Source organism: Aythya ferina (assembly GCF_964211825.1).
Source record: "Aythya ferina genome assembly, chromosome: 6".
Lineage (NCBI taxonomy): Eukaryota > Metazoa > Chordata > Aves > Anseriformes > Anatidae > Aythya > Aythya ferina.
The window spans coordinates 3464453-3478196 of NC_140303.1; the positions used below are offsets into that span (position 1 = coordinate 3464453).

The window sequence follows — 13744 nt, forward strand, 5'->3', positions numbered from 1 at the left end:
CTAGAGGCAATTTTCTGTCCAGCCACCCGTTTTAATGGGATGTGCAGTTAAACAGATTCATCCCTTCAGCTTCACTCTGCAGAGCCTTCACTCTCAAGCCGCTGCTGCTCCCATCCTGGGGAATTACAGTCACTCTGTGTTTCTCTCTTGCAGGCAGGAACGTTCATCAGAGAAGTAGCTCTTGCCAAGAAAAGTGTATAACCTAGAAAGCCACCTGTTCAGCTTTCATTCTTTGAACTCATGACAATCAATTTGCCTTCCCAGGGAGAAGGTGCAATTGTTTTCAATGGAGGAGGAACTAGAGGGTTCATGATACGCTGTAAAAGCACAACTGGTCTCAGGGAAAAGGTTATTCACGCTCACCAAGGGGCTGAAACCTGTTACACAGGAGCAGCAGAGACACCCTAGGATCCCTGATGCTGACTTACCAAATTTCATTGCATTGTCCTTGTGCCTGATTCAGTCTCTTGAAGGTCGTCTTCATGCTCCCATCAAGTCAGGTTGCAGCATTGCTACCATATCACACAAGATGTGACACTTTTTACCTTAACAGGTCTCCATTTCTTCCCCATAGCTTTGCTCCTGGCAGAAGCACTGCTCTCACTGCTTCTCTGAGGTTTATATCTCTTGGGCTGGGCAGCACTGGCTGTGGATGGCCCAGCTCTGCTCTGTCCACTGCAGGAGCCCCTGTGCCCCCTTGCAGGGAGCTCCCAGTCAGAGGGTCCCACGCAGGCAGGCAACGAGCCTAGGGCGGTGCCTGGCCTCTACAAGACCCGTCTCAGAGCAGAGCACCATCTCCATCCTGCTTGCTGCCTAGGACAAGGCAGGCCCTTACGCTACCTGCTGCCTCAGGTACTAGGGACACACAAACAGCTCTTTTTTTTTTTTTTTTTTTTTTTTTTTTTTTTTTTTTTCTTGCTGGATAGTTGGGATCCAGGGACCCCAGTGTGTAAGGCTGCCCTATAAAAATTCCTCACCAGGCCTAATGCTCTTTCCCATGCACATCATTACTAAATACAATTTAGTTGATTTTCACATCCATTTCACATAAATAATTGGAAGAATTAAAACTGGTGCCATCCTGTCTTCATTAATGCTGTTGTCTGACTCCACATTGGAGACTTTCTTCTGTCCTTGATTTACTGCCTGGTAGAAACAATTTTCCTGTGGACATTTGTGTTCATTTGATGTCAATTATGACCTTTAAGCATTAAGAAAAATCCCTCAGCAGCAGCCTCTAGTCACAAAAAGAGCGTGACAGACCATGGTGTCAGTTCTCAAATAACACGCCTCCTCAAGAGAGAAAAGAATTCCAACTGAATGATGGCTGCAGGTTTATTGCAGTCACCTTACTAGGAAATATCAACTTAGAATCAATAACAAACAAAATCTCCTTTAGTCTGGAAATGACGCACCCTGGCACAAGTAGAGGCATTGAACTCAGCAGTACCATTCAGTGGCATCAATTGTTGTGCACTCATGGCTCTTCCAGTGCATCCCAGTACAGGGGAACACCACTGAAATAAAATTCACTGTTTTCAGAGCCCCCAGTGGGAGGGGCAAAGAAAGCAAGAAAAGCAAGTATCAAATGCAAAGATGCAAGCAGATGGTTTTCATATTTCAGCAACTAGGTTGACTCTGCCAACTCCCAGAGCCCAGCATGCTGACAAATAGCTGAAGATAATACCTGCGTCCAGCGCACTGCCTGTCAGATGGACTCAAAGGCTGCTCCTGGAGAGCTGTTCTGGGGCAGCCCTGCCACACTGCCCCAGGGCTGAGCTCTGCAGGTGGCCTCAGCCCAGGCACAACCTTCCTTTGCAAAACTTTTGATGCAGCACAGGTCTGAAACACCAGAGGAGCAGAGCAGCCTGGCGGGCAGTGCATTTGGATGTTTTCACAGCTCCTGACACGCAGGTCCCAAGGGCTGATGGATCATGGGCAGTCACCAGCAGACATCCTGCCTCTGCTCAGACCCTAAATTCTGCAGCAGGGTTTCCAGAAACACAGAAGCAACTCGTGTTGCCATAAGGGACGTGGACAAACCTGAACCAAACAGTACTGACCCATGCTGGAGACAAAACACACGCTCCAATGTCCTTTGCTGCCTCTGCATTGTGCCAGCTGTTCAGGAGCCCCTCTCACCTCTCCCCAGCCTTTCTGCTGCAGCCCGTCACCTCCTGGTCTCTGTCCAGCAATGTGAGATATTCAGAAAGAGTGGTGCTCTTCTCCAGTAGTGTAGCTGCGCTGCACTGGCTTTAGAAAGTACATCAACACTAGAAACAAATGGACTTGCCAATATCAATACGTTCTTCAATATTTTGTTTCTGCCTCTCCAGCACACCTACTCATTTTTCAGTTTCAGAGAACCCAGCTACAAAACAAGCACAGCAGCAGCTGATGCCTTGGCCTATTTGCTTCGTGTGGCAGAGAGCAGCAGCATCACTCACCCTCTCCTTTGTGCGTGGTACGCTAATGCTGCAACTGCAAAGCTCCTGCTGCTCTCTGCTGCCAGTACCCTTCTCCATCCACCAGCATCATAAATAATCACAGCAGCTCCTGCTGCCTGAATCATAATTTGTATCTCTTTTCTAATTGTATTATGTGTAGCTGGCCCACCAGACCCATCTGAGAAAGCATACAAATAATTCACCTATATTGTTCCACTCTCCCCATATGTACTTCCAGACAAACCAGATTAATACTGGCTTTGCCTACTTCTAAACTCATCTCCATCCTGTATATCTAAGTATCTTATTTAGCCGCATTTTCAGTTGCCATCTGAAATTAATGCTTTGCTTGGCATATTCAATCTCTTCCCATATTCTAAATTCTTGATTAAATTCAATTCAGAGACCAAGGATGAACTACAGGCATTCAGTCAGGGTGACTTTAAGGGCTAAGACTTTGGCTCAAAAATGATCATCAGTTTTATCTTACAAAAAAATAATACCTCACTCATTACTGCAAGCAGAAATGTCTAAAATGCTGCTAATGGCACATTGTATCATTGAAGCACAGAAGTTTTGTGAGTTCTGCATGCCGGTGTCACAGCAAGGACAGTGGCTGCTCCTGGGGGCTCTCAACCAGCTCACACCCACGCAGCCCCCCAGCAGCCCCCATCCCTCCCTGCACATGGCACACACTGACCCTCCACCTCCTCTCCCTGCACGCTTACTGTTGGCCTCAAGTGTCACGTTTGCTTCCTGAGCCCACTGTATTTGTGTCTTAATAAGTTAGTGGGCCCCTGCTGCGCAGTTTAACTGGGAATTTACTTCTAACACCACCAATAATTCAAACTTGCCTTTGCAATCATTCATTTTTCTTCCAGTTTCCAGAGTAGAGTGGCATGCACTGTGTACAGCAAGCAGCTGTCAAATATAACACTTCTTCCTGCTCATGTGTAGTCTGCAGGGATTTTGATTTCTGCATGTTCTCTTGAAATTGCCCTATGAATATTTTCTGCAAAAGCAACTACTTCAAGTAATCAAAGAGAACAGAAAACCCTCATTTAAAACATGACCCGTTTCATCGGGGCATGTTCACACAATATTTTTTGTTGCAGGAACAGCTGGTGAGAAAGCTCTTGCATCACATTTCTGGCCAGGCTGCTGACATCTTGGTTACTGAATTTGCATGCTCCTCAACATTACATTAAAAAGGAAACATCTTGTATCAGGGACCCATTCTGGAAAGCAAACACAAGACTAGTCAGCCTGAATCTATACAAAGGCAACTCAAAGAATGGTGCCAGATTATTCTCACACGTGGGGAATACCTTGGGATTTTCATACCTGCCCTGGGAGGAGAAGGGGGACATCTTGGTGCCTGGTGAGGCCTCCACCTAAACAGCTCCCCTCAAAGCCATCCCCACCACCTACCTCCTCTTACGCAAGATGTCCGTAACACAGCCAAGCATTATAGGTGCAGACATGGTAAGGATTTTCTCCCACATTTGGAATTTGGAGAATAATTTTATTAGTGCCCCACAAAACAGCAATAAGAGAGGCCCAGGCCTCTCTAAGCCGAATTCAGTTCCCCAGTTTCTGCAGCAGTGTCTAACACACCCAGCACGCAGATCTTCCAGCTCTCTGCTCCCACATCAGGCACTCACCTGCTCCTCATGCACGGGCTGCTCCCCAGCAGAGCCACAGTCAGCTGCGGATGAATATGAGACAAAATCAAAATCCCCCCTTAACTAACCATTCCTTCAGTGCTGTTCCTGCCCTCACACCCACTTCTCATGCGTCCCAGTAGATTCAAAGTATTTCTGGAGTGAACCCCGCTGCCTCAAACCATTAAATCATCCTCTGTTCCCAAGTGCATGTTCACAGTGCCCAGATGTTTTCATATCTCACAATCACCTTGCCTCTGCTAAGCACTGTACTTCACAAGAAGTAAATCTCAGATTTATTGATTGCACACATCATCTGCTGCTGCTGCAGCGTGAGCTGGGACCAACACACCCCATCCCACAGCAAGCAGGAGGAGGGGAAAAGAGAGCGCTCCTGCAGCCCCATCACCTTTTTGCTTCACGGACCTTCCTGAGTTAGCCCCTGTGTGCGGCTGCTGTCTGGTGCAATGGGACTGGGATGGAGGCCAAGGAAGCTATGACCCAATGTTTTAGTCTGAACCGATAGATGGAAGAGATGGATTATTATACAGGAAAGCTCTCGCCGTGCATGTAATTATCTGATAACGAGCTATTTTGGGAGATGAATCTCAGAAGGAGGAACACACAAAGCTCTCACCTTGTTTGCACTGGGAAGCTGCATTATTGCTGTAAAAGTGGGGAATAAAATCCATGAAGAACAACACAGAAAAAGAAGTGTAGAAGCATGGTGCTTTAACTCATGCTAAACTCAGGAGAAGGAGGGGGAAGGGGTCAGTCCTGCTGGTCAAGCCAGCATGTAAAATTTGGTAAAAAATATCCCTGCTGATTTAAGATTAATAAGGTCCATGAATGGCTGGACTAATTCAGTCTCCTTTCCTGTGCCTCATGTCTGGATTCCTTCATGTACACGAGAAGCAAAATACAAGTGAAACCTCCATGTCTTCTCTTTCCCTCATGGGTCACGGTGCTGAACAGAGACAGAGGTCACGCTGCAGCCTCGTTGCATGGAAGGGGCCGTCAGGGCTCTGAGATATTTGTCCCATCTTTTCTCAGGAAATCTGCAGGAACTTACTAACACCTTTGACCAAACACTCCACCACACTTGACCAAAGGTGCAGTTTAACAGGTGCCAGACACAGAAGCGTGTAGACAATGTACTTCTGAGTGTTAGTGGAAGCAAAGCCCCCGGGAGAGGACAGCAGGTTGAGGCTCAGCGCTCCTAACACTTGTTGATTCCCCTGTGTTCACTGGCAGGAAAGGACTTGTCGGACACTGGTGCTGCAGGACAGCCCAAACACAGCACTGGATGTTCTGAGAGCATCAGCACACTTCAAAGGGGCTTCAGAAATCCATAACCTAACCTACACTTGGGAAGGGAAAAATAATTGCTTATCTTACAGATGAGAGAATGACACAGAGAAAATAAATATGAAGACTAAGGACTTGATGGCAGAGTGGGAACAAGTACCCAGGTAAATTCATTCCTGTACTCCTTCTAGCAGACATCTTTGCATGCCGGTCTGCTGAGAGCTTCTCTGATTTCTCTTGCCAAACACACTGTGAACAACTACGCATACCTATAAACCCTTTCCTACCATCACTTCTGCAGAAGTAATTGCTACAGATCATATCTGTCCATTCAGGTGGGAAATGAGGCAAATCATACTGACATGGAGCGAGGATAAGGTTTTACAGCTGCAGGAAGCCAGGCATGTCATGCAACCCTTCCCGGCAGGCCAGGCAGTCCCTCATACATTAATGCCATCAATGCTGGATATGATCTTTTCCATTTCTTCTCTTTCAAGGCTGAATTTTTATTACTCTGGTGGCCACTAGCATTCTCTCCCAGTGACTTTGAAAGGCGCACGAAAGACGAAATGGACTTTTGCCACCAGCCTCTCTTCACACGAGAGGGAGCACAGGGCTGCTCCAGCTGCGGGGCTGCAAGTGCCAGTGCCTGGAGTGGCCCCCGCTGCTCAGGGCTCTCTGGGGCACGCAAAATTTTCTTCTTGTATTTCAGCACAGAGAGACACAGCCTGAGACTGGCACGGGACGTGATCTGAGTGCTAAATATAGTATGGAAAGTACGTGCCTGCATGCTATGGGATTTCTGTCCAGCCACCATCTTCTGGTTCAGCAAATGCATATAGACCAAGTGCTGTGTGGTACCTCTTGCAACTTCAGCACAGAACGTAAGCCCTTCTCTCATTTTCTGAAGCAACTCTGACCTTCTGAGAGGAATGCCTTATGAAGACTGCTTCTTTCACAACTGGTGGCATTAGGTTAACAATTTCCATCCTCCCTAATTGTAAATTCTGAAAGGCCAAGTGCTGTTTTTAATATAAACACAACACATGATGAAATAAAGAAGGTAACCCAGGAGGGCAAAACATGACCATGCACCATGATCTGAGCTTCAGGCATTGCGTGAAACACCAGACACTCCTTCTCTGAACCTTATCGAAGGCTAAATACACACTCATAATCTAACGGAGAGATAAACAGAGGATTTAGTCCTGGATCTGAACAAATATGGCAAGTTTTACTTAAATGGTATTTAAGGCGTCTGTGTTACAACCTTTGCATTAATACAGTTCCTGTTCAAGCAGGACCTTATCACAAGCAACTCACCCACGCTGAGTCTCACTGGTTATCTCCTGTGTTAAAACACTTTAAAAACATGGGTCAAAGTTGTTTCATAGCTTTACTCTCTCAGTAATGTGCAACATGAACATAATAGTGTTATTAAGAAGTCAAAAATAACTTAACACAATAGCTATATAAGATTCTCCAATGGTCAAACCTTCAGCAATTACTTTTTGTTAAGTTCAGAAAATTAGTATATTTGTTAATCAAATTAATTTAAAAAGTAGCTTTTCAAAATAAAAGCAATGCTTTAAATAAATATAGTCTTTTTTATAACCATAAAACACTTAAGTCCTGTTTAGGTAATACAAATACTACACTTTAGCACAGCACTTATGACTGAAATGAATGTTGTGAGTGTACATGAGCTGGACACTGGGAAGGGCAGGGCTGCAATGCTTTGGGACATTTTATGTGTCCCTTCTACAGCAGCACAAAAAGGCATCCAATCCTCACTGCTACCCTAAACACTCGACACGTGCCATGTCATTTGTAACTGCTGCATATAATTGCTGGTACCCTGTTTTTTCCCCAAGCTATTTCTCTAACACTACACCCATAGCAGTTCTGCAGCCTTGTTTCAAATTTCTAGCACAGCATGATTCTTAACCACAAACATAAGGCCAGATCCTGCCTGTTTTATCTCACTGACTTCAACAGGATCACTAAGTAGAAGGCAAGCAAGATCTGACCTCTCACACCTCTTCCAGTAAAGCTCACAGTTTGTGAAATTTATAAAATCTTCCTTCCAATACTGGCACCATCGGGTGTTTCAGAAGGACCTGAAGCTCACCTTCAGAGTTCACAATCACTGAAGAATATTCACAGCTCCTTGTAACTACAGGGCTGACTAGCTATGTTCATCACTACACAAGTTAAATGCTTATCAGCAAAGACTATAGCTGTCCTGCAGATCTACAAGGTAGCAATGATTCACTAGAATGAAATAAATCAGCTAGTTCTTACATTAACATCTGTTATCTGGATGTACCCCAAATTGCAGTTTGCTAAAATTCAATGAAATGTACACCTGAAATCTAATCATAATCTATCCAAAAATTCTGACCATTTAATATATCCTTGGCTTGAATTGTTCATTAAAAATCATGTTCAGGATCTGCAGCAAACCTCTGTTTTTGCCCTGACAAAAACAGCCATTAGTGACATTTGTTGATTCACTTTGTTTGTTTAAACAGCTTAACAGTAATATAAGTTAAATGATAAAAGCTGGAGAGTAAAATAAAGCACAAAACTGATACAAGTACTCTCTATTTGTTTTGATCTTCAGAATGAACAGGCCTATTCAAAGATGAGAAAGGAATAAATTAGCAAATGGCTAATGTAATGCATGAAAGGGCGTCCAGAAGATTTGCATGTGCGCACACACGCACGCTTGCGTACAGCTTGGCTTCATTAGAAATCTCACTACCAGAGTTTAACTTAGATAAATTAACTGCATTAAAATACTGACATTGTGAAGATTTTAATACTATCAACACCCTGTAGAGGGCATTCCTGTGTGAATTTTTAAATGCTTTAAAAAAATAGTTTAGAGTTATTGAAATCTGTGACAAATGCGACAGTTCTGCCTCTGATCACAGCCTCCCATTCTCATCTCCTGTATCCTTCTCCTGTATTGCCTCCAGGCACCGTTTTGACTTTGCATCCGCATGCCCGCTTCCAGTTTTGCTCAGTCCGCAGGACAGGCAGGCCAGCTGGATCTGCTTCATGTTCTCCAGGGCTTCATTCTTGGCGTTCTTCAGGAGGTCACCTTGGCCCTGAGGACGCACAGACAGACAGGCAGAGAGAGTCAGGGATCATGCACATTTTTTGGGACCAAAAGCAAGAACACCACTCTCGTGTCTGCTGAACTGTTCGGTACCATGGAATGTGACCCAGGTCCTGTTTCAAATCCCCTCTGCCCCCCTCTGCCCCCCTTAGTGGAAGGGACTGAAGCCCCTTGTGCAGCTCAGCTCACCAGGGAAGGCAGCAGCCAGCGCACTGGGAAGGGTGAGTGTGATGGGCACCAAACTCCACCCTTTCCAGAACACCCCTTGGGAGGCAATTTGGACTGCTGTAAGGAGCCCATCACCTCCCAGGAGCCTGTCCCTGCAGGGAAATGGACTCTCTTCTTCCATAGTCAATAGCAAGGTCCTGCCAAAGACAGGGCAGCACATGGTACCCTCTCCTTGTGCCACTTCTCCATCCTCATGAGAACACCCCTCACGTCAGATCGCAAGTGGCAATGACTGCGGGTACCCAGCCGGGGTCCCTTACAGGCCATGAGACCCCCGTTACCCACCTCTCCTTGCACCTGGACCTGCTATCCAGCCTTTAGCAGAAGCAGGCCAAACTGCGTAGTTATAAGAAGCAGGTCAGCCTGTAACACCGCAGTGAATCCATCCGGACCACTCTAAGACCTTCATTCAGACACTTTGGAATGAAAGACTAAATGAGTCAAAGCCTAATTTTATATCTGCTCAAAGCATGCAAGGGTGAAGTGACTAACAGACTGTCAATCCAATTCGTAGCTACCAGGAAAAACGTGTTACATGAAATTTATATTAAAAAGTTTGTGTTCAAAAACGCCAAAATGAATATTTATGCAATATTGATATCTCAAGTGCAAGATTCTGGTGCTAGAGGATACAAATAAATAAAAACCAGAAGATGTATCTGGTAATTAAAATTCAGTATCACTAAGAACTTGAGCTGCTCTTCTCCTAATGTCACCCGAAGCACAGCCTAAAGTACACCACTGTGCAGCTGTTTGTGAGCATATGCAGAAGGAATAACCATGCTGACTGAAATGTCACATTCATATCCCTGCAACCTAACCTGACCTCCTGCAAGCACAGATGCGTTGTGAGGTCTCACAGGAGACAACAGATGTTACGGCAAGAGCTGGGGCACACTGGAAGGGCGACTGACCAACTCTCCTTCAGTTTTCAAAATAAACCAGATGTGTTGGAGAGGAGACATCACAACACCTTCCTGCAGTGGGAGCACCTCAGCTCTCCCTTCCCCAGCGATGAGAGGAAGGGGTTTATCTGACACTGATGACCACATTTCCCTTTTTGCCAGCGCCTGGCACCAGGCTTGCACCACCTGAGCCTCTGTTAACAATGTTCACAAGCAAGAAACAATGGTGGCTTGCAAGTCCCCCAGCACTGGTAAACACCACGTGGGAAACAACGTCAGCCAGAGATGGCATCCTGCACCCGAGGAGGTGATTGCCTCATCTCCTGGTGACATGAATTTGTCCCTGCTGAACAACACAAATCACTACCCAGATGCTAGGGATCCAACTTAATGCTGGAATAACAAATAGCGCAGGAACTGAGCACGCAGCTCCGTGCTGTTTGGTATGGAGCACTTTTTAAGAGATTTGTATCTCAGCAGTGTGACAGTTATGGGAATACACAGATGAACAGCTTGGAACCCAGCAAGCAGGCATGGCTTGGAAAAAACAAGACAAGAATAAAATTTACACAGCACATACTTCACATAGCTGTGATCTTGTCTTTAGGACAAAGGTTGGGCTTATGTTTAAAGGTGGTAGGCAGGGATTCAAGAGCCCCCTACGTGCCTCCAGTGCCCGGCACCACTGTCTCTGTCTGCAGAGGGATGGGGATGCAAGCCAATACTGTAGCGAGAGGGACAACACAGCACAGCATAGCCAGAGAGGCAAACACGGTGGTAGGTTCTTCATTACACAGGTGCAATTTAAAGTACTTCAGTTTTAGAATGAAACAGACCCAGCTGCAGCAGGGCTGGCTGCTAGTTCTTGTGTTATGTCACACATACAGGACTGCAGACACTGAAGGTTGTAACAACGAGCTGCCAATCAGTGTGACGATGTTTTGCAGCCTTAAATTCTCTCAGTAAAAACCTGTCACTACATATTCATGCACAGGAAGAGAAAAATCCCCTCAGCACAAAAAGCAACTCAAAACAGACAACCCTACAATACCATGAACAACTATGCCCAAAAGCTGAGAGACCCAGTGCAACAGAGAGGTAAAATAATGCTGCTGACGGTGATGAGCGAGGCCCAGCACACGGAAGCATCTGGTGTCCCCTTAGTTGGGGTGTCTAGGGAAAGACTTCTCAGAGCTTGTTCTCTGCTGCAGCATGGCTGACGCTTCCCTGGGCAGTAGGAGTAGTCACATATGCTGTGCATGGAAGAGGAGGATTTCCTGTCATGCAGCAGCAGAAGATGAATACAGCTCTATAAGCTGATATAAAAAGAGCTTCAGCCGAGCCTACATTGCCTTCTTATGTTCTGTTCCTTCACAGGGAGAGGGAAATCTTTCTCAGGGTGGCCCATGAGTTGTATGAGTGCTTAGGGACACACATTTGAGACACCCATTTAAGGGAAGCTGCTTGGGATCTGATAAACCCAGTTGGAGGACAAGAGCCTCAGCCCATCCTGCAAAAACTCATTTCTGAAGTCACCAGAAGCCAAGAGACTTCACAGCCAGTTTGACAGTGCTGAGCCATCAGCTCTCCCTTATGCATATTCTGATTTCACATTTAAGTAACCAGGCAATTCAGATTACAGGTTTCATTCGAGGCAATGCATGACATGTCTTCTGGTTCCAAGAAGAGAAAAACTCCTCCTGAGCATACTTCCAATGTTTTAAAGATATTCTTATTTTGCAGTGATCTAAAAACAGAAATGGACTTATCAAAACAGTGCAATTCCATTCATGTGCAGACTGATTGATTTATGTCTTAGTTTCCTTGTGCTTTTTATTTTTAAACAGTTGGCTTGTTTGAGCAAGCTGAAAGAACAAAAATTATTTTGAATTATCTATCACAAGAAAATTAATGACAAACCAACCCCCTCTGACAGAGCTGTCATAATTCTAGAGACAGCATAAAAAAAAAATCTGTGGGCATGCTCTGTTTGAAAAGCCATCTGTTTGCTTTGAAAAACTGGCTGTGAACATAATCCACTTAAGAAAAGTGTCAGCAAAATTGTGTCAACACCTTAATGAACTGAACACTGGATAGAAACTGGAGTAAACTTTGAAAATAAGATTGCATTGAAACAACCTTCATAAAACACTCGTGATAATCTCTGTGCACAGAACAATCCTCTTTGCTCTTACAAACAAAGCATCTCTCTTCCATACAGAGATCACAGCAGTCCATTTTGGCATCTATCAATCTATCTTCCTTCAGCTATTGACATCACCAGCCTTCCTAAAAATAAATACTTTTGAGAAAGGTTGAACTCAGTATTTGGCAAGACACTGAATTAAGCCAAAATAGATTAATAAAGCATTGAAATTGAAAATCTGATAAAGAGACCCATTTTTATTTAGAGCTAGAGAACATTAAATGTAAGGCTCCCTACACCTAACTACAACTAGCTGTGAAACCTCAGCACAAATTAACATTACTGTACAAATAACAAAGCTTGTCAAGCAAGTGTAAGATTACAAACCCATACCTTGACAGGTTAACACTATTTAGCAACCAGGAATAATCTGTCATGGCTTTAAATATTGCTCAGTTAGATAGATATTGGTGATGGCTACAGATTGGATGAATTCTGTATGCTTTTTTCTTTTTTCCAGACTCCAAAGTTTTTTTATGAGTCAAGACCTCTTTAAATCCATCTACAAGCCAGACTCTGAGGTCTTGGTGGTGGTGGTTTAGGTAAGCAAGTGAAACACTATTTTGTGTTTGATTCGACAACACTTTTTTTATACAATGCATATGTATTTCTACACAGATATAACTCTGGTAAAGGTATGTACATAAATTAACATTTCTGTTCTAATGCTTTCCAGGAAACACATTTACCTCATGATGACTGTTAGTTTGGGGCTCCTACCCTTACAGGGGCTCAGGCGGTGGCAAAGGCAGGACAGTGACCCCCAGGCTACGGCTGCCCGCACCAGCATCAGGGGCTGCAGGAGGACCCTGAAGGCCACAGCTTGGCCCACTCTGACACCAACAGCACTAGAAGGCTGGCTGATACAAATGGTTTTCTTTGCCACCAGCCACACAGAAAAGCCTGTTTTGGGCAAAAGGGCCTTTCCAACATCCAAAACCAGCTGTGTTTTCAGGCAGGCTGAAACACTGGCCACGAAGGCCATTTTGTAATCTGCTTCTTATTAAATCAGATGTCACGTATCTCCCGGCAGACACATTCCCTGATAGCATATTATGGGAGCTTTCCTTTTCATTCCACAGGGACTGAGTACACAAACAATAAATAACATAGATCTCTGTTCCTCCCCTGCTGTCCATGCTGCATCACACTCATGGTATTAATGCTATGTATAAAAAAAAATAATAATCAAAGAAGGAAGCCTTTGCATTATTATTTAATCACAAAGTAAAATCCCCACCCCAGAGCGCTTGGCTGAAGAAGCCAGACACAGCCAAGTAAAACAACTGTAAGCACTGTGTCACTCCACATTTCAGATGTGGCACAGGTAAAATAACAGCACTGATAATCCGTGCTGAGGGACTTGGAAAGCAGAAATACTGAAGTGGTTGGGATATTCATGTACTCTGTGTGAAGGCTGCATTTACTGAGAGGGGCACATTTTCAAAGTGTCACAGTGAGACTTTAATTGTGTTTAATATTAATAAGGAGGCATGCAATTAAACGATCACACATGGCTTTGAAAGTGTAATCCCGAGAAGGAAACCATTAATGAAATGATTAGTCTGCTATGTTAAACTTATTACAAAGAGCAGATATTTTTCCAAGCCTTCCTCAAAGTCAAACGTGGGAACAACTGAGCTGAATTTGATTATGATACATCCAGGTTTCAGAAGAGAATGATCCAAAAATATATGGAGTATTTCTGTATCAATGCAGACTTTAAAAAGAAGAAGAAAAAAAAACTTTTCATTATTACTGTATTTCTTTTGACAGGAGCTTTACTATCTGTGATAAAGATCATAATGTTCATGTTAGCACAAAAAATGACTCTACACAAGGATTACCCACAAAGCATA

At 44.4% G+C, this 13744-nt stretch overlaps 1 protein-coding gene across 7 annotated transcripts in view; it reads right to left on the bottom strand.

Annotated features, from left to right (window-relative positions):
* Positions 1-6796: 6796 nt before the first annotated feature.
* PLCL1 (phospholipase C like 1 (inactive)) overlaps positions 6797-13744 on the bottom strand; it is a 187204-nt gene continuing 180256 nt past the window's right edge. For all 7 annotated transcript variants that reach the window (XM_084523509.1, XM_084523508.1, XM_084523511.1 and 4 more), the window contains one exon: positions 6797-8535. In XM_084523509.1, the coding sequence (XP_084379635.1) occupies positions 8353-8535 (183 nt within the window). In that variant the 3' untranslated portion in view covers positions 6797-8352. The remainder of the gene's footprint in view (positions 8536-13744) is intronic.